General features: G+C 46.3%; 1 protein-coding gene across 1 annotated transcript in view; it reads right to left on the bottom strand.

Annotated features, from left to right (window-relative positions):
• The window catches only part of LOC121047713, a 76,716-nt gene that overhangs the window by 43,839 nt on the left and 7,768 nt on the right, over nucleotides 1–25,109 (bottom strand). The window contains exons 4-6 of the mRNA XM_040503180.2: nucleotides 21,504–21,551; nucleotides 4,097–4,243; nucleotides 375–413 (exon numbers count right to left, since the gene is read on the bottom strand). Coding sequence (XP_040359114.2) covers nucleotides 375–413; nucleotides 4,097–4,243; nucleotides 21,504–21,551 — 234 coding nt within the window. The remainder of the gene's footprint in view (nucleotides 1–374; nucleotides 414–4,096; nucleotides 4,244–21,503; nucleotides 21,552–25,109) is intronic.

Below are 25,109 nucleotides of genomic sequence, written 5' to 3'. Positions count from 1 at the left end.
TGGATGTTTTTGTCATAATACGCTCGAGAAAAATATTCGGATACGTCAGTCAGAGCATCAAATATATTTTCTTGCTTATAGACATGTATTACCGGAGTGATTCTGTACGGCACGCCGTTGGTTTGCTCACTACGAGCCTTACGATTATGCTCTTAATTTTACATTACACATCAAATTGGCACTTCGGTACTTTGAAGCACACATTACGTAAGGATAGCCAACAGCACATCGGCCTAACGTCAAGTGCACGCAATGTATGGTGTACACACTTGACAAAAATTTGATATCTAAAGCATTATGCAAAAAACATTTTTCCAGACTAAGCGGTTATATTTTTTATTTACAAGATATATGTTCACAAATTCTTTGCTTACCGGTCCATCGTCCAAAGTGAAGCGCATTGCTGCCTCGAGCTAGAAACGAAATATTAATTAGTCCTGAAACTCGCGTCCCTCAACACAATAATGTTCCGTGTTTCGTTGTTGTTTCGTCATTCGTTATTGTGGACCTTTCGCAAACCTCGTCCGCGTTCCGCGCCCCGCACTACCGGAGCCTTTGAAGCATGATTTTAAGCACGCCGGTCACGGTATTACCCGGGCGCGCGCTTAAAAGCATATTTCAAAGGCTCCTAGGCAGTACGCGGAACGCGATAACGCTTTCCTAAAAGTCCCTCTCGTGTTTCGTTATTCGTTATCGACAGACATACAGTCAGTAGAAAAATAAAAAGGAAAACTAATTAAGTTAAAGGGGCGATGCATCAATTTTTGTACTTTGCGCAAATACCGCTTAGAGCGGATCCCTGACATTAATGACCCATGAAACATACGTTCGTTTTTCACCCCACGCAATAGAAGTCCCAGAAAAAAATTAAAGAAAAACGAGCAGCGTTCACCCCCTCAAAAGCGGCCACCTGATCTGGAGCCGATTATATGCCGCCAATGTAGATCATAGCCACGCGCTGGGGTTGGCAAAGCGCAGGGCACGCGCTGAGTTCCCGATATTGTTATGGCTCGGCTATTGTCGTCCTTGCAGCGATTGGATACGGGCCACTTCCCGAATGCTTCTCGAGCTAGTAATTATCACGAGCCCAAATTGAGTGCCCACGCAATGCTCGGGTCTAATCTATGAACAGCATTCAAATATCGTCATGTGGGTGTACTGCGATACCCACGTTACGTCATGAAATTTTTCGAAGGAGAGATTAAATGAAAATGATCGCTTTTGTCCTTGAAATTACACCGCAACAAAGGAGTTTCTTGGCCAGCGGAGTTGCGTGCGAGTATCCTTGACCCCCACTAGTGCCAGTAAGCTCGTGTATACTGAAAAACATTCCAAACGAATATCTTTGCACAGCTCCTTTAAGGCAGAATATTTTCGGACGACTCTACAGCTGTTACTTGTAACCACTCAAACACAAAAAGAAACGCATGGCGTGGTGAGTTACTAGCGTCTTAACGCTGCACAACCAATGAGATTGCGGCACTAGTCAATAAAAACGCAGAAGAACGAATCACAAAGCAACAAGCGTGATCATAATGGCCATGCTATGCATTTCTGAAGCACTTATAGCGGCTCTAGCAAATACAGTCATGTATCCTTAACATGGACACTTCCGTTCTCCCCCCAAAAAGCGTCCGTAATGAGAGCTGTTCATATCAGGAAGACAAAATGCACGCATTTGCCCAGTTCGCCCCCTAATCTTTTGGCGATAAAACGTATGAACGAAGTTCGTATTAACGAGACATCTCAGTACCTTACTACAACAACTCATTTTGCTCCGCTCATTTGCATAGAACATGGACTATTAAGAAGACTCTCCACCTGCCGCCCGATCGAGGTCACGTGGTTTATGGGCCGCAGTTGCGATCAGAGGTCGGCATTTTTGGTCGCCCTCACTCACCCTCACCCTCACAGCCACACTCACCTAAGCCCCTCACTCACCCTCACCCTCACAGCTACACTCACCTTCAGCCCCTCACTCGTCCTCACCCTCAGAGTCACACTCACCTTCAGCCCTTCACTCACCCTCACTGAACCTCACGGCCCTCACGCACTCACCGCCCTCACGGCCCTCACGGCCCCCACGCCCCTCACTCACTCATAGCTCTCACGCCACTCACCGCCCTCACGTCACTCACCGCCCTCACGGCCCTCACCGCCCTCACGGCCCTCACCGCCCTCACCGCCCTCACGGCCTTCACGGCCCTCACGGCCCTCACGGCCCTCACCGCCCTCACGGCCCTCACGCACTCATAGCCCTCACGCCACTCACCGCCACTCACCGCCCTCACCGCCCTCACGACCCTCACGCCACTCACCGCCCTCACGCCACTCACCGCCCTCACGCCACTCACCACCCTCACCGCCCTCACGCCCCTCACCGCCCTTGTGGCCCTCACAACCCTCACGCCCCTCACGCACTCATGGCCCTCACGCCACTCAGGCCAGCTTCAGATGAGGCAACTTCGCCCAGAAACTTTACGTCGCAACACCAGCAACACGGGCCGCCCGCGATCACACGCAGCAACCAATCGCTGCAATTGGCCATCGTCATCATAAAATTTTATTTTTCTTGCACTATTTAGACACAATTACGCGTTATAAACCTGTTTCTATGCATTTAAATCTCGTTAAGAATACTAATGCACCTTTCTGAAACAGTTTATTTCCAGAAAAACTATCGATTTCAAACCAGAACCAAGTCTTTCGGTGTCATTATCACCGGCACGAGCTTTCACGTGAACATTTTGCGTCCCTGATTGGATGCAGCCGCTTCAAACGTATTCGAATTGCTCCGAGTTGCTTGCTTATTTCCAGCCGGACCCGATCTCAGCAATTCGTGTCGATCTAGGGAAAGCTAGAGAACAACCCGCCATTAACACCAAAATTGTTGAGAAAGATGCTCGATCTGAAGGGCGCTTAACGCACTCACCGCCCTCACGCACTCATGGCCCTCACACACTTCATTCACTCACCGCCCTCATGGCCCTCACGGCCCTCACGCCTCTCGTGTCACTGCCCTCACGCCACTCATGACCCTCACACCCCTCATGCACTCACCGCCCTCACACCACTCACGCACTCATGGCTTTCACGCCACTCACCGCCCTCACTCCCCTCACGCACTCATGGCCCTCATACCCCTTACCGCCCTCACCGCCCTCATGACCCTCACGGCCCTCACCGCCCTCACGGCCCTCACGGCCCTCACGGCCCTCACTGCCCTCACAGCACTCACAGCACTCACAGCCCTCACAGCCCTCACCGCCCTCACGGCCCTCACCGCCCTCACCGCCCTCACGGCCCTCACGGCCCTCACGGCCCTCACCGCCCTCACGGCCCTCACGGCCCTCACGGCCCCCACCGCCCTCACCGCCCTCACCGCCCTCACCGCCCTCACCGCCCTCACGGCCCTCATGGCCCTCACTCACCCTCACTCACCCTCACACTCATGAATTTTCCTGGTTCAGAAACTCACTCACCCTCACCTCACCTGTGAAGATGAGGGTGAGTGAGGGTGAGTGAGGGCCCTCATGAGTGAGGTTTGCCGAGGTATGGTTGCGATACGAGCTGCGAGTGGGTGACGAACGCTCTTATCGCCTGCAAACGTCTCCGCCTTTCCTTCTGCTTTCCTTCTCGCCACGCGAAAACGCAAGGCTTGCGCTCTTGCAACCGATCGTCGTAGGAGGTGTCCACCATAAAGTTTCAAATACTCCCTACGATTTGAGATGAACCCCCTCTTCGTACTAGGCTCTTTAATAGGACAGCGTGGATACAGCACCAAATTCTCCCCTATCGGTGGGTACTGCGCGCTTCCGAGAGAACACGTGCGCACCGCGCTGTCAACATTTGACCAAGACAGCAGAGAAGGCGGTATGAGTTCTCTCAGTGACTGTTCATGCCGATAGATGGCGATAGCCATCCCTCCAAATTCAAAGGGTAAAATTTCCGAGGTTGCCAGCCTCCGGTCGTTTCTACTACGTGAAAGCTTTTGATTGGTGTTTTGCGGGATTAAGATATATTACTTGGTAAAGTAACCGACTATAGGAAGAATATCCCAAAGTAGCAACGAGTGGCTTGGTGGAACGTGCCGAACCTCTGAACTGACGCGCAGGGCCTCGGCTTCCATCTTCTCAAATTTCTGCATCACGTCTTTGTAGAGGTTCACGGCCTCCGCGTCGCTTGCCTTGGGGAACGCGCACTTGAGGCACTTCATCTGAATGGCCCTGATGTCCAAGCTTGGCTACGAGAGAGAAAGGAAGCCAGCATCCATTGAAGTATTGTAATACACTTTATATACAATGATAGGGAAGAAAGCGGGGAAAAAATGCTACACTCTAAAAAAAGCCCGTGCGTCTTCTTTCCCGCACAACACTCGGAGAGTCAATCACCGCAATTTTGAGAGGCAGCTGAGCGAATGACGATGCCGAAACATATGTTTAGACCAAAAAACGCAGTCTGAGTTGTGACATTAAGCAATGTAAAACGTCACGCTTGCATTGCTTAATGTCACAACTCAGTCTGCGTTTATTGGTCTAAACTTATGTTTCGGCATCGTCATTCGCTGAGCTGCCTCAGTAAGTTGCGCTGATTGACTCTCCGAGTGTTGTGCGTGAAAGTAGACGCACAGACTTTGTTTAGAGTGTACAGCCACTGGCAGCTCAAGAAATGTAGGTCATGGTTTCTTTTCCTCTCGTTTCTTGCTTTGAGATTAGTTCTTGTGCGTTCTTATTGGCAGATGCAACAATCTTATTGGATGCTTCGCGATAATGAGGTACTCGAAAGTTGCCACGCAATATGTCTCTTAAGTTACCAGTGACCATGCCAGGGAAGCCAATGTGGACATACATCAGCGGAAATTCACTGTCTTCGTCACACCTAACTTTCTTGGGCATCAAAGCCTTGCGGATGTCCAGAAAGAACTGAACAAAAGCCAACATCGTAGTGTTCCCCAGGAATGCTGTAGGTGACAGTCATATAGTATCAATAAGCACCAATACTATTTTTTGAGGCATATAGTTTTTACTCTACGGCTCTGCAGTTTTGTTTGCATTGAACCCTACAGGGCACATTCACAGAATTATCAAGTTCATCTTTTCTTGACAGAATATCGTAATGTTCCCAAGGACTGCAATCGCATGGGCATCATAGAACGCAAATCAATTAAAACTTAAATATTTTCTTTAAAAAGCTTTATTCCACGGAATGTTCCAGAAAGATGTCCATGAATAGTCCCATCTTACCGACCAGTTTGGCTACGCCACCGCTGCCACAATGCATAGAGGGAACTAGTCCCACTAAATGAGCTACTTTCAGAGCAACGACACTTGACCATATTGTGGCCAAGTGTCGTTGCGAGTATGCTGTGCCAGTCATCCTGTTTTATATTCTCCTCAATGGGCTTTTAAAATTAACCGTGCGCCGGTAGGGTTATGCTGCACTCTGGAGCGGTAGCCAAGCCGCCAGAGAGGCATGTATCCAGGGGGGCCCCCCCGAATCGAAATCCTGGCTACGCGCCTGCCGCCAGAAATCTATCGGACGCGGCTGGCCGCACTACTACCCTTCGCCAAGTTTGCACTCTAAAAAAAAGTCTGTGCGTCTACTTTCACACACACCACTATGAGAGCCAATCGCCGCAAGTTTCGGAGGCAGCTCAGCGAATGACGTTGCCGAAACATATGTTTAGACCAAAAAACGCAAAAAACGCAAAAACGCAAAAAACGACATTAAGCAATTCATTGCTTAATGTCACAACTCAGACTCCGTTTTTTGGTCTAAACATATGTTTCGGCATTGTCATTTGCTCAGCTGCCTCCGTAAGTTGCGATGATTCGCTCTCCCAGTGTGTTCCGGGAAAGCAGACTCACGGGCATTTTTTAGAGTGTGGGCAGGTCCTTACGGGCCACTGGAGGTCAGTGCTTCGACGGGGGTTCTTACGAGGATGAATAGGTGCAGTGGAAGCGAGCGCTTACTTTTTATTGACGCAGAGCTAAGATACGCTACTCCGATCGAAATCAAAACTATGCTAGTCCTCTACATGGCCAAAAAGGTCACATAATGCAACGCGTGCCATACTGCATGCCCTTTTTGTTTTAAGCATTTTATTATATGGCATGAAGATAATCTTCCTTAAAATAAAGAATTTCGCTTATTTCATGAGCACTAAAACGGCTAAACTGGGTATTTTAATAGGATTTCACAAAGACGCACAGGTATATAACTCTCGTTAATACTACAGGTAAATTTGAGCCGGCAGCGCGAGCTTTCGCTCGATGTGTTTCCAAGCTGGTGGCTAAAACACTGTAGTAACCGCAGTTTTTTTTAGCCACGTGTAATGATAGGTTTCACCGTGTTGCATCGAGACATTAAACGCGTGGCGGGAACCACGTAAAGCTACTTCCATGTGCAAAAGCAAAGAATCACAGTTGGCGGGTGGTCCAGGGCGAAATACAGGGTGTCACAAAAGAAAATTTACACGGTCTTTTTTACCGCAAAAATAAACTAGGCATCGCCGAACGCTCATTCTCCGCCCAAAGGTAGAGCTAGAGGTCACAACCAGATCTCAAAGTTTCTGCCCGATCCGATAACTTAATCAAAAGTTATGTGATTTTCTAAAAATTTCAATGGGAAAATGGCGGCCGACGGAGTTTTCAAACACATGGGGCTTTAAGGCACCAGAAACCGAAAACGAGCAAAAATGAGCTCCATTTTCCCATTGAAATTTTCAGAAAATCACTTATAACTTTTGATTAAGTTATCGGATCGGGCGGAAACTTTGGCATCTGGTTGTGACCTCTAGCTCTACCTTTGGGCGGAGAATGAGCGTTCGGCGATGCCTAGTTTATTTTTGCGGTGAAAAAGACCGTGTAAATTTTCTTTTGTGACACGCTATAGAAATACGTATCCATGTACGGGCTTTCGTATAAGTGTACACGAACGGAATAATATCCAAGGTATCGGTATATATTATATTATGATTCATGTGTTATATGACAATACAAGAAAGCAAGGGGACGTATATATATCTTGTTTTGAAAAAAGGTTTGTTTCAGGCCGAAATGGTGACGGAACTTGGGAATAATATGGTATAAAACTGCAAACAGCCATTTAGAGTATGTTTTTACGGCCGTATATATATATATATATATATATATATATATATATATATATATATATATATATATATATATATATATATATACATACAACCGGCATGGTGGCGGGAGGCCGAAGGTGTGGGTATAGAAGAAGAAAAGAATCCTTAGTGAAAACAGCAACGACGGACGATTTAATCTTCGACGTTTCGGCCGGACACCGGACGAAACGTCAAAGATTAAATCGTCCGTTGTTGCTGTTTTCACTAATGGTTCTTTCCTTCTCTCTCTCTCTCTCTCTCTCTATATATATATATATATATATATATATATATATATATATATAGTGTTTTTTTTAAGCTTAACAGCATTTTTTTTCTCGAAAACCATGAAAGCTAGATTAATGCGGTCTGTGCAGGTGAATTATACGGCCAGGGGGACATAATATAGGAGGCTAATCGTAACGATCAGTCGGTTAATAAGTTGAAATTCGTTAATGAACTTTTTAATTAATGAAAATAGACATATAGTTTTAATTAGAAACTTGCTGGGCGTCATCGAAAACCCCTAAATCAGTCATTTTCAGAAAGACTTTGAGCACGTGAGAAGCGTAGTAGTGCACTAAAGTTAGCACTCGTGGAGCACGTACAAAGCTAGCGGTTGCGATAAGGCGCCCGCGCAATTTTTCTGCCTCTTATCTAGCCCCAGCCTTGTACCTGCTCCACGAGCGGTAACTTTAGTGCACTACTACGCTTCTCACGCGTTCAAAGTCTTTCTGAAAATGACTTATTTAGTGGTTTTTGACGACGCTGAGCAAGTTTATAATTGGAACTATATGTCTATTTTCATTAATTAAAAAGTTAATTAGCGAATTTTAACTAATTAGCCGGCGGATCGTTACGATTAGCCCCCTATACTATGTCCCCCTGGCCGTATAACTCACCTGCGCAGACTGCATTAACCTAGCTTTCATGGTTTCTTTTTAAAAATTCTGTTAAGCTTAAAAAAAACACTCTGTATATAGATATATAACTGAGAAGAAAAACCCTTAGTGAAAAAAGCAGCAACGGACGATTTATTTTTTGACGTTTCGGCCGGAGTTCGGCCTTCGTCAGGAAGTCTTCCTGACGAAGGCCGGACTCCGGCCGAAACGTCGAAGAAAAATCGTTTGTTGCTGCTGTTTTCACTAAGCGTTTTTTCTTCTCAGTTATAGACGATTGCAAGCTGGGCGACTGGCCGCCGCCATGTCTCTGCTCGAGCAGGCACGCCCGTGCGATTACGAGCTTGCCAAAGCTACGTTCACCCGGGCGTTGCACGCGCTTGCACGCATGGGGCACCAGTTGTGGCACCATGCTTGCAATTGTCTATATACCCACGCCTTCGGCCTCCCGCCACCATGCCCGTTATGTATATATATATATTGTAAGGAAGAAGAAGTGGCACGGACAGACAGGCAGGGGTTTGACCAAGCGCGCGCTCGGCACGGGCGCTTCTTGAATGCTGTACCGCCATTCCTCTGTCCGCCGGGGTGATAGGTAGCGTGTGGATGGAATTGAGACGTTGTGAGAAGTTTGCAGAGCGCAAATGTGTGGTGCTGAGTGCTGTAAAGAGCAGATGGGTGGTGAGGAAGTCGATGGTGCCATGCATGTGGGAGACGACGAAGAAATAGGACGAAGGGCAGCACGAAGTTCGTCTTTGATTACCTGTTCAATCTTAGGTGCCTCGGGTTGCGAGATTGAAGAACTGGCTGAGAGGCGCAGGGATCCCAAGAAGTCACGTAGTTCGTCACGAATTATTCGCCTGATGAGATTGGGGAGGTCAGTGTCGGCAGTTGTAGTTGAAACTTCAGGGAGCCGTTCAAACCCGGTGTTGGAGATCCGACCACTTTGAAGGTCTTCATAATGCTTGCATTCTGCAATGAGCTGCTGCACGGTCTGAGGTGACCTGGGTGCGACGATGGAAAACAGCTCTTGGGATAATCCTTTGAAGAGGTGCTTGATTTTTTCGTCCTCCGGCATAGCTGCGTTGACAAGTCCGCAGAGGCGAAGGACGTCCTCGTTGTAGGACGTCGATGTTTCGGAGGGGGCTTGGTACCTCCTGGAGAGTTTGTCCCGCGCTTGTTGTCTTCTGCGTTCAGGTGTACCGAAGACGTCTGCGAAGGCGGTTTTGAACGCATCCCATGAATTAATTTCTTCCTCGTGATTGTCGTACCATTGGAGCGCAGTCCCTTTGAGGAAAAATACGACGTTGGCGAGTTTGATGGTGTCGTCCCAACGGTTTTGTTGGCTCACCCGGTCGTAATTTTTGAGCCAGTCCAGAACGCCAGCGTCGGCTGAACCGGTGAAATCCTGGGGGTCACGTTGGCGAGTTTTGACCGTTGAAGTGTTGGTGGGGCGCTGGTCTCTTACATTCCCGTTATCGTCAATCATGGTTGTGACAGTCGACCGTCCGCTGCGCAGCTTCAGGTCGGAATTACCAGATGATCAGGTTGGGGATCGCTGGCGCACCTCCACCAAGTGTTGAGACGTTGATAAAAGAGATTTAATAGAAGATAGGAGGAAAATGCGACCAGTATGAATGGCGGTACCGCATTCAAGAAGCGCCCGTGCCGAGCGCGCGCTTGGTCAAACCCCTGCCAGTCTGTCCGTGCCACTTCTTCTTCCTTACAATATATATATATATATATATATAGCGGGAATGGTTTCTTGATTTCGTCTTCCAAAAGTGCAACAAAATATATTTAAACCTTGGCTCAAGTTATGTGGAAAAACCTATATATTATATATATAGGTTTTTTTCACGTAACTTTTGGAACTTTTTCACGCTTAAAAGATTTTGTCTCACTTTTGGAAGACGAAACCAAGAAAATAAGCATGCTCATTGTTTAGAGCAAGTCAGGCTATTTTGGTTCTTTGCCCAATAAGTAACTGAGATCAATTAATGACATTTCTGAAATATTCAATTTAGAGCAACGTTGCAATGACAAAGTTGTAGAGAGCCCTCAGAAACATAAAATTCAGTGTTTTTTTATCTAGAAACCTCTAACACTGTTCGCTTTACAGGGTATATATATATATATATATAGAGAGCGAGAGAGAGAGAGAGAGAGAGAGAGAGAGAGAGAGAGATAGAGAGAATGAAAAAAACTTAGCGCGAGATGACGAAAAGCGTCTCAACTGCGTTTTTTGCCGTATATATATATATATATAGATATATATATATATAGTCACGTAGGCGTAGGAGACGTTGACAGTTGTAGGACCCAAGAAGGGTTTAATGAGCAGACTGCAGAGCAGGATCAAAGAAAAAGGCGAAGGACCGTTCGCGGGGCACGAGAGAGCGCCAGGCGCGAGCCCCGTGCAGGACCGAAAAAGACCGAGGCGCGCTGTCATGCGTGAACAATCGAGGCGTTAATTAACTCTGGCAATATATACATATATACATATATTTGGCAAAAAAGTGTTTAAACATGAGTCTTGCAGATAGACTGCTCAGCCCAAGTGCAAATGCGTTTAACAGGAAATCAGTTCTATTATCTATAAATATACTCGTTGTCAGGTCAAGAAGGACGTTTTGCGCATTGTTCACGCGCTGCACGAAGTAGTTCTTATATGAATCGGTTGTTTTAAGAAAAAGCGATTGTTTTTTTTATTTCGAAACGTGTACGTCTTGATAAAATAGCATAAATCTAATCTAAGATGCACCTGCATACATCTTAAATTAGCCTATGAAAGGGGAAATTAGAAACGTTCGGTAAACAAAATATTCTTTTTTTATTACGGTTTTTGAAGTGCATACGAGTAAAGTGCTGAAATTATTTCGTACGAAATAGTGCTTAGGATGATGAGTATTTTGCTTAAGTAACCTTCTCCTACTGCAGGCAGGACTACACTCACGTTCAGATGGATGCTTTACAAAAGTACGCGATTTTTACTTTTTCATTCTCAAGTGCGCTCGCTAAGATTAGTTTACTTCCCACGGACGTGAAAACCCCATGTCCGAAATTCATCGCCGCGCTTCCTAGTAGACCGCAAAGCGGCTAAAACTACAGAGATGAATGTAACACTACGCCCGTACATGGCAAGAAGAACGAGGGTCAGATGCCGAACAAAGGACACGTAGCAAATAGAAAAAAGAAGAAGAAAAACATGACACGCTTATTCCGATGTAGCTGCAACCTTGGTAGGTTTATTTCTACAGCGTCCTTGGGGACTACCGATCGTCCAATAGCGCCTACGGCACGCCCGCTGCTATTTCGTTTAATCTCGCGTCATATCGTGAGCTGTAACACCCGCCTCCACATTAGACGTAGACACACAAGGCAGAAGAATGACAGTAGGCAGTGGTGCCTTCCGGATTGATCGCAGCACAAGGGTATACAGTACATCTGTTTCCGAGCAAGCATTTCCTGTTGTTTTAGCCTGGACTCAGTCAGCGCGTAGTCGCTCTCAATCACCCACTTCTTGCAAAGCAAATAATCCGAGCAAAACATCCTGTGCGAGAGCAGAAGGCAGCTCGCGCGCGCTCTTAGTAAAAGCGCGCGAATCAGCGATTCGGCCCGCAACCCATTGTTTACGCGAACACGCTCGCTGTAGTCGCGAAAAAAGGAAAAAACAATAACAATCGTCTTCAAACGAGGCCAGCTCATCCCCCAAGCGGACGTGGCCGATATCACTGAGGGTGACGGGGAGGAACAAACAAAAGCATACGATCACACGGGAGACAGCGACACGCGCTGTCGATCTTCCGTGACGTCGCCTTGGGATTCGAACTTGGGCCGCGTCTCTGAAGCTTCCGGTCTTTTGACATCGTTGGCGACAAAATCCTGCTCTAAGCCCCCCCCCCCCCCCCCCCCCCAAATCTCCTGCAATTGTCGCGGCTACTAGGGGAATTTTATTTTCGGTAAATGCTGATAGACACCGAAAATTAACCCCTAATAACAGATAAAAGCCAAGATTAAGATCTATATGAATAAGAAAAACTAAAACAAGTTCAGCAGCTTCACGGGAAGACACTTTTTATGTGCACCTTTATCTTGTGTCGACAAGCAACACCGCCTCAATTGAACCAAGGAAATAATAAACTCCGACAATGCACCCCTTGATTTCATGTAAAATAAAATGCGGAACCCTAGTCATTTAGTGCACAGGGAGTGGCGGTAAGGACCAGCTAATTTGGCACGCCTTACAATATTTAAATTATAAACGATCATACTTAAATTTGGGCTCACAAACAGCGTTTCATAAACAGCTTTATGTCTAATTTTTGAGGGATTAGCTCAGACGTGCATGAGCATTAGCTCAGACGTGATGAAAAAAAAAAAAGAATAGAGCAAGAATAGAGGCCGTGCGTTCAACTATGTCACATATACCGGACGCTCGCCGTCTGCACAGTGATTTGCGAGGTTGCTCACAGGTGGTCAACGTTCCTAAACATTGTTCAAGTTATCACTTATCGCGATTATCCTGCTCGTCGCGAACCTCTGTAGACCTTTTCCACAAGGGCGCCGCCATCTTGAATATCCTCACTTCCAGAATAGGCGAAAACATTATTTTGCCGTCGCTACGCAATTAGAATATAATATTAATAATGAGTTTTATGTTCTTGGCATTATTTACAGAGGGTGTAATCAAAAAGTTGCGGGACTGATTTGGCAGCCTAAAAAGAGAGGGCAGCACAGGGATGCGCGTGTAACAGTCGAAATCATGGACCTTCCTGCGTCTTCATGTCGAAGGGCGTCGCATCTGTGAAAATGTGAAACTGTAATACCCAAGTTTGTTTCACCACATGCACGAGCATAATGGCGATCTCTCCATAGACTGCAAACCAAAGCGAGAGGGATCATCAATTTTAAGTCATACTTGGCAAATAAAAACAGAGACCCTTTGAAATGATTTAGAACGCTTCTGTCAAAACGCAGTGAGGTCAGTGTGCGAGGTGTTTTGAGTGGCACTCGCGCTTCAAGAAGATCAGAACGTCACTGAAGTCAAGGAGAGGGCGCATAAGGTCGCCCCACTGCTCTTCATCTTCCAGCGATGTTCTGCCGTTCCTGAAGCGCGAGCACCACTTAAAACACTTCGCAAAATCCACCGCTTTTTAACACAAGCCTGCTGAATGAATTCAAAGGTCTCTGTTTTATATTTGACAAGTTTGACGCAAAATTGATGTTCGCTCTCGCTCTGATTTGCAGTCTATGTTGAAATCTCTATTGTGCCCGTGCACGTGGTCGCAAAAACTCGTGTAGCGCAGCTTAGGGCGACGCCTTGTCCTTTCCTTCGACTGCCGAGCGCCCATCGCTGTGCTGCTCTCTCTTTTTACGCTACGATACTAGGACCGGAATTTTTTTATCACACGTCGTATTATCCTTACCAACACGCTCTCCATTCCAATAGAATACATTTAGAATAAAAGCGTAACCGTCACCCATTCTCGTTTTGCCTCTCCTTTATTTTTAATTTTTACTATTTGCAGGTTGACATGTTTTATTTTCCTTTTGTGGCCCATACTGGACATGTGGACCAGGTGGCTGGGGACGACAGTAAACACAAAAAAAAATATGTGTACTATACGCCTTTTCCACAAGGGCGCAGCAATCTTGAATGTCGTCATTTTTATTATCCGTTGAAACATCGTTTCGATTTCTCCATACCGCTGAAGGTGTTCACGAAAAATGCGGGATCGTGACACACTGCTGTTTTGCTTAATCTATATTTTCTAGCATATTCAAGGTTGAAATGTTTTATTTTTTTCGTCGTGCATACCAAACACGGAACATACGTGACTGAAAGCGAAAGGAAATAAAAAAACGGCTCCAGACCCCCTTTAAAAGTCAGGTGCCGATTATTAGAAGGTCAGAACCACAGCACAGCGGCGGGAAAACTGACATGGTGGAACATGCAAGTCATTCCATAATATAGCGAACGTCGGAGCGCGGTCAACGATAGAAGCCGACGAGCCAATCAAACAACGTCAAAAGTGCGCAACTTCACTGCGCTTATCACCTTTTTTTTTTTTTTTGCGGGTGTGTTTTTTGCTTTCTACTCCAACCAGACGCATAAAGTGTGCCATGGCATCGGGGTTGCAGTCCGCCATTGTGCAGGAATTTTACACCTGCTAACAGAGGGCAGTCTTTCAAAAAGGGCTCATACGGCCAGCAAGTGTTCTGAAATGCGTCTTTTGCGCAACGGAACGCGAGGAGGGGTACGCCAAGTCAAATTTGGTGGTTTTACGTGCCAAACCAATGAAGGGCATTTGACGCGCCCCAGCGGAGGACTGAGGATTAATTTTGGTCACCTGGGGATCTTTTGACCTGCAACCGAAAGCTGGGTTCCACGGCACCTTGAGGAGGGGTACGCCAGTCAAGAGACAACGTAGATATAACGCGTATAAAACGCATGATGACGGGGCAACCAAGCGCACGCCGTCATTGGTTAAGGTCGGGGGGAAACAAAGGTCCGTGGACAAATTTGAGGCTAAAGATACGCCCGTGGAGCGCAAGAAGCACACGAATTTACACGCCGAATTGCATCTTTCAGCGGTTTTGCGTTCAGCAAGCCACCCAGGAGCGAGCTCACGGAGCAGTGTGCAGACAACGCACGGGCTGGTATCGACATAGAAAATGTACAGACACTAGCTAATGCATATGTAATGCATAGACATATAAAATCCACAGACACTAATTTGCTTTATGTTTAAATGTTTAATGCGATTGCATTTTTCAGCTACTTCACCCGGTTTTCGCGATACGCTGTCTGGCCTCGAATGCGGCGCGCCGCCGCGCGGCGCCTACACATACGCAGGACGTCAGCAAACGCAGGACGTCCGCATACGCAGGCGCCGCGCGTGTGCGGAAGTGGTCCTAGAGGTCGTGCGACAGGTCGTCCTAGAGGTCGTTTTTGACGTCGTCTTTGAGGACGTCATTCTTGAGGTGGTCCCACAGGTCGCAATTTAGATCACCCTAGAGGTCGCTCTGGAAGTCGTTCTAAATGTCGTCTTTGACATCATCCTCTAGAATGTCATTCACGACAGCGTCCTAGACGTCGTCTTGGATGTCGTCTTCTAGGACGTCTTCTTTGATGTTGTCTTCTAGGACGTCGTCCTCGACGTCGTCCTAGCAAGCGCCGCGTCGCGCGTTCACGGTGTGGCAGTATTCGTACACATTCACATTTGCGCCCAAGCTACGAACCAATCACTCATGGATGCGGCGCAAACAGATAAACCCGCGCCGCGCATACGCGGAGCAGCAGTACGCGCACGTTCATATTTACGCCCAAGCTACGAAGCAATTATCCGTTTGAGTAGAGCTACTTGGTGCATGGTCACTGATGGGGGTAAAACAGCTTAAGCATTAAACGATTAAACTGAGACAGGACAAGACACACACACGAAGCTGCAATGATATGGTGGGGAACCAGCTTGAACATTAAACGATTACACAAAGACGAAACAATCCCTCAAATTAGAAGTGGCGTGCTGCAGTCGCGCTGACGTCAAAGATTGTGTCGTAAACCATTCAGAAAATGATGTGTTTAGTGAAAGTTTGCGCCGTTGTATTCACAGTGAGCTTCGCCGTGACTTTCATGACGAATGCTATCGCAATTAGTAGACAGCCAACAGTCGTGGTTTCTACAGGCAATTTTTTCACAAGCTCAACTCGAAGGTGGTAAAAAATTAATCATAAAGCAAAATCGATCGTCTTTCGTAAGAAGCTTTATTTATGAAACTTCTTACGAAGGACTGTCGCCTGCCTAATCTTAGGTGTGAACATTTGAAATTCAAATTTTGCAAGGCCTTCAATATGTTATGGTTCTTACGACCAATCCCTCTACAACATAAGTGAATTAATGACGTTCAATCCCGCCTTTCTTTTTTGTATTTTTCTTTTTCTCTCGCGAAGGTCAAGTGTTTGTTGCCCTACTCCACTCGATACCGTATCAGTTTGAAAGATACCATTTGTGGGTCTTTCGGTTGCTCCTAAACAATAAACGACGTCACTGATTGTAAAAGATTGTTTTCGAAACTTGAAGAGTCACCAACGCAAACATTTATTTTACATGTACTGCACTATACTCTATTCACAGATGCAGGGAAGCCCCGGCGATTTTTCAAGCTACCCCAACTAACTATATCTTTAGAATCACCGGCCTTAACATTTCCTGCATGCTTTATAGTATCGCAAATTTCATAAGAGTTATTGTGAAATCGACACGTGAAAATTATGCCAAAACCGATATTCAAATATTCTCGTGTTTTTCAGTGCCATGACTTCAGGGGAAGTCAGGCTTAAAGGTCGAGCGGACAGACTAAAAATTGACTATGCCGAGCATTTGTTTCGTGCTGCTGCACGGGTGTTGGAGCGAGCTTCCAAAGCATTTATTTGATACCATGAAACTGCTTGTAATCAGTTGGGAACAAATTCTGCAGTCCAAAGAGTGAATCCTTTTTCTCGCGCTGACGTCACTTTTTCATTGCTACCAGTAGACTTTCGCTTTGAAAAACACGGTGAGGACCGAAACTGTAAATTCAATTACATCGCAAAAAAAAGAAAAACTATATTTCGAACCAATATTTGTGTTACTATTTCACCAATATTTCTTGGTGTGTTTATCAGGCCAATCGTGGACTATGAAGAAAATGTCGGAGTGCCCCTTTAATATGCGAGCGCACCGATTTCGCTTTCGTGCTTTATCTAGGGTGTTTTTGTTTGTTTTCCTTTCGAGGTGGGTTGTTTGCGCAAGTGCTCGCGCAAATAAATTAGCTTGCAGAGTCTCTTCGGAAACCAATAGCTTTCGGCTTGCCATTTGCAGTGTCCATACGTATGTAGCATGCGAAAATGCCACTATTTCTTGACGCTTTAATGATTTAGCTCTGGGCTCCACATAATACGCGCCGTAACTTCAAGAAATGTTTATTTATTATTTCGTTTTACCAATGTTCGTTAAAGCAAACTTTTTTTCAAATCTGGGCTTCGATTCCTTAATTTGATCTTGAACAGAAAGTGCCAGGTTAAGTACAGTTTCCCCTTTACGATGAGCGCACAGCCCACTCCGCCTTTCTCCCTCATATCGTCCACCTGTAGCTTTTAAAAAATGCCCCCCCCCCCCCGCCCCGCCCCCTGAAAAAATGAAGATACACGGCTAGTTTTAAAATTTTCGCATCTTCGGACCGCTAGCGCTACATTTGAGCGGAGAATTAGCGCTCCGCAGATGTGTAGTTTAGTTTTGAGCTCAAAAAAACAAAAAAAAAAACAAATTGCGGTGGCTTAGCTCGGCTATGCCAGGATATACTAGCGTGAGCTTATGCGCACAAAATGAGAGGCGCTATCAAGCTGCTCCAATGCAGCGTCAGACTTGGCTACTGCGCAACAGAGGCGCACAGCTGGACGCGCGGCGGCGCCAGCGCGTCTGCCGCGGCTATGACGTCATTCCTCTGGAATGGGCAGACCGGCGAGGCGCGCGCGGCGGCGGCGGCTCCGGGGCGCCAGCTGTGCGCCGTGTGACGTCACTGCTCCTCGCGCTTGCACAGCACGGCTCTTTGGCAGCCACGCGAAACTGCTCAACCTCGGCCACTGTAGCTCACGCTACAAACCGTAATGTTTTTGGGGCACGCTGTACCTTGATCGTCACTGGAAACAACACAGTTGGGTGCCTCATAGCCACAGGGCGAATTGGCAGAGAAAGCATCCCGGTGTTAATTTTTCACCTGTATTGTAGAATTGCCGGAGAAGAATTTGACACATGCGATATCGATCCGTCGTTAATAATGCGATAATTAGTATAATTTGGCTTTGGTTTAAGGCGTATTCCAACAAGGGATGTTTTTCGGGGATGGGTGATCGGCGGAACCAGAGAGACTCCCTCCCCGACTCAAACATTCACAGGAACGGCGGGGAACTGAGAGAGAAGCCAGTGTTATCAGACGCATTTAGTGGTCTCACTCTCGACAACAGGGCTCTTGCGCGCTGACAAGAGTAGAAAACGGGAGGCACACATAAAACAGCACTACGCGTTTATGGGGGAGCACTGATAGGTGCAGAGGACGACGAACTGCTTACAGCTAAAAAAAGATGCTTCTTGATTGGGTAGATGCAACACAAAAAACGTGGAATCAAAAACCAGTTGTACGAGGAGCGACTTCAGGACCGCATTGATGAATACTGAAGACTCATTCGAGTGCCTCAGGCGACATGCTCAACAGCGCAAGCCACAGCAAGATAGCCGTTCCCGATGCCACCGCCGACATCTCTCTGAGCAAAATCTGTAAAGTTGCCAGACACGCGAATAAAATACCTCCAATAGACCCTGTCGAAAATTCAGTCTGGCCACTTTGATAACTATCATCATCTGAAGAATGAAATATGCGTCGTACTAATGGCGGCCCTGTGGTTACTGAGTATCGCAAACGGGAAAGCTGATTCGAAACGGATGATGCGAGGCCAAAACATTCGAGACGTTAGTACGATGCGACGCAGGAACTGAATACAAGAGCTGCGTAAGCGTTCCTTTCTAACCCGGGTTCAGTCAGTCTGTTGGCGGCACATAATCGGCTCTTAAGCCCCTTGGTGTATAAAATTTTATCACGGCGCCAATGTGGGTTTGTGCATCTGTCTCACCGCTTGTTTATACGTCACCATCAAAACTGAAAGATCCAGAAAGAATTGTAAGGTAAAACCACATTATCGTATGCTCTAGCGAAAGTGATGGTGCCCGGCAAAATACTACAGATTGCCGGTCGATTACCGTCATGTGTACGGTAAACCGAAAAGCTACCATTTAAGCCACCAGATGGCATTTAATTTCGGAAAGGGTCTATTGCAAGGAGATCCCATGCCAAGGCGGGGAGCGTTTCTCCTGCCCGAGAATTAAAAGCTCCCCCATCCCCATGGGGTGCCTACGTCAGCGCGGTCCCTCGCAAAGGCGGGACGTTGTTACCACGTGATGCAGAACCCGAGAAGCAAAGCAAGGAATTTCTCCCCAGTGTAAATTCCCGTTTAGAATTTCTTCTAAAGCATCAGATCACCGTCACCGCTTATACAAAGGTCATTAGTGTGGGACAGGGCGGGTAAAAGGCAGGCGCGCCTGGCGCGCTTGTGCGGCACCGCTGGTAACGCGCTGGTTTATTTTCAAATGTGAGTTTAATAGATGCATGCTCAATATACATAACTAAATAGGCATCTCAGTACCTCCCCGCCGACACAAAATAATGAATGCTGGCATTTTTGCGCCTTATGCATTTTCACAAGAAACCGCTCAAACGGCAATCGAATGGCCTTCATTAATGGGGTGTTTCTTGAGGGTACCGAAGCCTGTTGTTTTCGAAGCGAAGCAAACATTTACACAGCATACAGCCTGAGCAGAGATAACGGCTCTTGGCATTGTTTCTCTATACCCGAGTGAGTCAGAAGCACCAAGACAGAGGACAAACAGGTGAGCCAAGCCTTTACGCTGTCGAGTTGGTCGAGCGTGTTTACGCAATGAGAGACAAAGCTTGGAGCGGCACTCCAGCACGACAACAAAAGATGAAGGGGAAATCAACACATTAGCGCATCCGCGTTTGTGTTTTGGCAAGCTGTCTATCGCACGCTTGTTCAGCGTAAGCATTCACAACAAACAAATTCAGGTACTGCTAACCAGTCTGTCGTATGGGTTGCCTCGATAACAAAAGCTCATTTTGTCATCCGTAGGGAAGGGCTAACGCTAATGTTATGTTATTCTGTTGTGTAACAACACAATTATTTATCTAGTTTACGCTTCTTTTGAATATTCTGCACGATGAAGAAACAAGCCACATTTTCACAAAGCTCACCTAGGTAGGGTTTCCATATTTCGTACACAGTTAAGCACGCCACTGCATAATCGCCTTCGATCTTCCAATCTTGAACCCACCTCAGAAGTTCATGAAAATGCGTGCCAAAATATTCTCCTATCCGAATTCAACTGGGCTAAAGAAAGCTGTTTGCCAAAGTATTTCGGCCTCAAGACGGTGTCGTCACGAGGGTCAGCGGCAACCGGGGAGGTAGCCCGCCATGACCCCCCCCCCCCCCCCCCCCCACCGCTTTCGCGTGGCCCGCCGAACCCCTCCCCCCGCTCTTCTGGCCCGTCGCAACACCCCTCTGAGCGCTGCACCCGGGGCAACCCCCCCTCCCCCCCCCCCCCCCTTGTGACGCCACTGTACTGAGTGAAATAAACTCTGAAGAACGTAGCCATGGGCAGCGTGTCTGGTTTGCCAACAGAGTTAACGTTTATTCGACGCTGCCAATTGCTTTTATCGACTCCAACGATCTTGGTAGATCGGCCGGGGAAAGTTTATAAAGAAAACAAAAATGCTTCGTCAGCCTCAGAAACCGCAGTGCAGTCGCAGCGTGTGCAGCGTCATTCGCTCCCCAACACTGAGCCTCATTTAAAAAAAGAAACAACTGGTGCATTATGTATTTTCTGTACATCGGTTTAATTGGGACAATAAGAAGGAAGCCGAAGGCCTTCCATATAAAACCTACGATAACAAGAAAGAGTTTGATAGAAGCGATTTTATAACCTAATAGCTCGATTTTTTTTTTATTCCTCCCGCGGGGCCACCACGTCAGGGCAGAGATAAAGGCGTGGTGCCTGGTAAAACATTTGCGCCCTACACTTTACAGCACACAAAATGTAGATAAGATTTACACCAAAAATCCTTCAAAACAAACCAAAATGAGAGTAAAAGAAGAGCTAATGGTTTGGCAAGTTATATCACAACTAAACATCGATATATACCAATCGTGTGACGAATATTCGACAGAGCCCAATAATAAAAAATGACACTTCTCGTGAATGGTTAAATATACTAAAATTTCAAAAGGCTCAATTACATAAATGCTTCGCTTATTCGTAATACTCGATCGTAACTTATTTCGCATTAAATCCAGCCATTAAGACATCCTGGAGCACTGACAAAGCGGCGTACGCCACCACCCAATTAAAAAGTTTAACCATATTCATATGACATTAATTCATAAATTCAGGGTACACGCCAGAACTCAGAAAAAGTAACGGTGTACTTGTAAATTGAATTCAATATCAAATTTATAATTTCTTTATTAACGTATAGCACGACCGTCTAACACAGTTCAGCAGAAGGTTAGGGCGCAAACGACCTGATGGTTGTTGAACGTAGCAAAAACACTCCTCGTCCGGAGCTTGTTTTATTATTTCTGTCGCCAAACACAGTCAGTCCTTTTTTTTTCAGTTTCAGGGTGTTTTTTCTTATTCAGATTGAACACTTCATTACACAGAAGGATGTCAGTTGCATAATCACTAGAACGATTATAATTACGCTGCTGATGTCCTAGTCACTCGCGTCCAACAGGTTATCGTATTGCAAAGAGTATCTTTCACGCCCGAACGTGAGATATAAAATGCCGGCGACTCTCACCGTGTCAATTCCTTTCGCCGACAGCTCTTTCTGTACGCAGCTCATCATCTGCACAGAACCCCAAAAAACAGAACGCATGAGAATTTTTTGCCTGAACATTTTAGCAAGGTTTATAATCAGAGCGATGCAACTTTCGCAAGCAAAACTGCACTTAACACATACATTACAATTAGGTAAAAAACGATTCTAAGCTAAGAAATTTCAGCAGATACTCGAAGGACTTTGTCCGGAAATGACATTCAAAAAGGAAACCGTAAAAATAATAAATACTCAAAAACCTTCTGCTTACAGGCGTAAGAGGCTGACAATGGATTTTGATCAACCCTAAATGCTATGGCGCGGTTTGTTTGGGGCCATTAAAGCTTTTCAAAAATGATATTGGCAAATCGTTGTTAAAAAGTAATCATGAAGCAATATTTATAACAAAAAAAGACTGACAAGATGCGCCAGCGCAGGCGTAAAATCTGAATAAAAAATACGTCAAAACGGTAAAGTTCCTTTACACTACAAAAAGATTATGCGCATCAAATTTCCCGCAAAGCACTAGGAAGAAAGAATCAGTAGCTGCTATCTACGGAAGGAGCTCGGCGAAAGGGGAAGCCAAAAATATGTTTCAATCTAAAACAAAAGTCTGCGCTGTGACACTGACCACGAAATGACACTGGTTAGTGTCATTTCATGCTTGGCACGTAACATGCCATGCTTAGTAACGCAGCCAAGAGGGTCTTTTTAGGTCCGAAAACATTGTCAGTCTCGCCATCCGCCGATTTTCTTGCATAGATTGTATCCATTGGTTCTTCCCAGTGCTTTGAAAAAAGCAGATGTGCGAGAGTTCTCTAGAGTGTGGACAGCATGGAGGTAGGCACCTTCTGGAGGCGACATGACGTTGCCAGAAGTGAAGTCAGAAGTGGGTAGAGAAATTCCCCAAACGATGACTAAACCCACAGCTGTTTTGACACACCAAGGCGCACACTTCTGTTTTCACCTCTGCTGGCCTCATGTCGCCTTCAGAAGCTTCTTACCTCCATGGGGGACAGTAACAGCTTATAAAGCTAAGAACTTGGCGAATCACAAGCGTCTGACCCCCACCCCGCAGCCAATGAGATTGCGGTGTTAGACGATGAGAATTCCGGACAAGTCAAGAAGGCACGAGGCGTCAGCATATTCAGCCACACACTGTATTCCTTGAGTTGCCGGTGACTACATAAGGCGAGCAAGCGTTCCAAAATGCGTTATGGCGAAGCGGAACGCAAGGAGGGAGCACGCCTATCAAAGGGCAACATAGAGAGGGCGAAGGAGCAGGCGAACTTGCACGCGTTATAGCTAAACCGTTCGTGTGTTATTTTAAGCAAAGGGTACCGACAAATGTTCATTCAGTAACGCACTGAAAGGGAAACAAAAGTATCGTCTCGGTACGTTAGGTGTTAAAAAAATAACATAATTTATGAAATAAAAAAAATCAAAGACGTTTACAACTCTCTGTAACGCCGGATTAGAGCGCAGCTCTTGAGGAGGCGAAGGAAGGGTACGGAAAGAAGGGTATGCCCCTCCTCCTCCTCGTCCTCCTCCCCCTCCCTCCCTCCCTTTTCCCACGTGACGTCACTCGTGAAGCTCATGACCTTCGTCATGACCTTCGTGACGTCACTCGTGACCCTAGTGACGTCACACGTGACGTCACATGTGGCGTCATTATGGGACACGTCCCATAATGCAACGCGCGGTTAGGCCGACGGCGACGGCGACACCGGCGAAGCCGCAAACGGACCCTTGGAGCTGCCTTTTTAAACAAAAATGCAGGCGGCTTGCATCCTCGACTGAATTGCGAAACGGGCAGTCAGTCATGCACCTACATGGTGAGGCTGTAAAGACCAGCACGCTTGACACGCCTTGCCTAATTTGAATTCCAAACGGTCATACTTGAAACTGGGCACGCGAACGTCGTTTCAAAAGAAGTTGTACGTCTCTTTTAGAGCACACCTCAGAGGTGGAGAATATTAAAAATGAAGCAAATACCGCGGCCGTGTATTTTTATGCACTATACACTTTTCCCGCAAGGGTGCAGGCATCTTGAATGTCGTCACATCTGGTATGCGGTGGTACATCGTTTTCACCTCTTTACGCCGCTGAACGGTGTTTACGAAGAATCCGTGGTTGTCACACATGCTTGTTTTGCCTCACCAATATTTTATCGCATATTACAAGTTGAAATATTTTGAGTTTAGTTCGTCCCGCATACCAGATACGGAGCCCACGTGACCGAGGACGACAGGAAACAGTAAACGTATATACAAGCCTGCTCCCTAAGTAGCAAACTTCCTCGGCCTAGGCTTGGGCCCGACGGACGCGAGCTAGAGCCAACCCGGCTCAAGTCAGGCACAAGCTTGCGCCGAAGTGGCCCAAGTATAAGCCGGGGAAGTGTGCTGCTAAAGTCATAGTCAGCTCAGTTGTTTGTGAGCTCGCTCCAGGGTGGCTTGCTGAACACACAAAAAAACACTGATACCGCCCTGTAGAGTCTGGCAACAAGCAGGATAATTGAGACAAGTAATAATTTGAACGAAAAATTTATTAACGGTGACTAGTGCGCAAACGACGGGCATCCGGTATTAAACAGAAAATGCATGACCGCTGTCTCTGCCTCATTTTTTAATATTTCCCCATTTCTGGTTTAAACCCTAAAAAAACAAAAAAAGGAGTATACAAGTTTTGCGAAAGAGCGTTTCCTTTCCCAGTTCAGGCATGTACAATCAGAATTATTATTCTGCGGAGCGTGTCAATCGCGCTGGTCTTTACGGCCTCACCCTGCATGTCGTTAGAGATTGTGTCAAAACGGCGCCTGCTCCTCTGGTTACGCGCCTTGGCGCGTGTCCAAAGCAAGTTGTTGGATACCAACATAAAAAACAATGTCTGGTAACTAATCATTTTTACAGAAACACGACGTTGAGTACAAGAAATAAAAGATAAGACAAGACGCTCGGTTGTCTCACTTTTTTACATCTTGTTCTCTTTTATTATTTTTTTTCCCGTTCACCTTGGAGTTTTCGTTTAAAGCTGTCAGGTGTATCCCTCCGACTACCGCTACTAATGTTTCTAGCTCTCACGTGCCTAAAGCAGAAGTTCTTATAAAACATGCTGTACACTGGTCATGGTTACTGCTCTAAGGCAAAGAACGTAAACCTGAACATTAGCAGACGCATTGATTGTTACCGAGTGCAGCCCGAATGAGGACGTCGGGCTTGTATCCGATTTGTGAGCTTGATTAGGCCGAAGTGGCGCAGCAAAGGATGAGAATAAAATGACCGCCCAATTTGTGTATAAGAGACACAATATATTCATCTTTAGATTTGGAAATTTTATAGCAAGAATCAGCTTTCTGGCTCCCTACTCTCCCGGGGTACTTCACTTCCCTCAGGTAGCGATAGCCGATAGGCAATTGGGAAAATTCGAATCAATTATCGCTTCATGGTTCGTTTTATGGGAACACTAAATTTATTTTCATTCCTAGATATCACGACCACAAAAGTGAAATAAAAACCCCTTGATATTTTATTCGTTTATATTTCTTTCCTCCACCACTGCTGTGAACCTGTAGGTATAGTCTGAGGAGCA

This window comes from Ixodes scapularis, unplaced genomic scaffold (assembly GCF_016920785.2).
Source record: "Ixodes scapularis isolate PalLabHiFi unplaced genomic scaffold, ASM1692078v2 PGA_scaffold2__306_contigs__length_199485367, whole genome shotgun sequence".
Lineage (NCBI taxonomy): Eukaryota > Metazoa > Arthropoda > Arachnida > Ixodida > Ixodidae > Ixodes > Ixodes scapularis.
The sequence above is the reverse complement of the archived record's forward strand: the minus strand, read 5'-3'. Positions and strand labels throughout refer to the sequence as shown.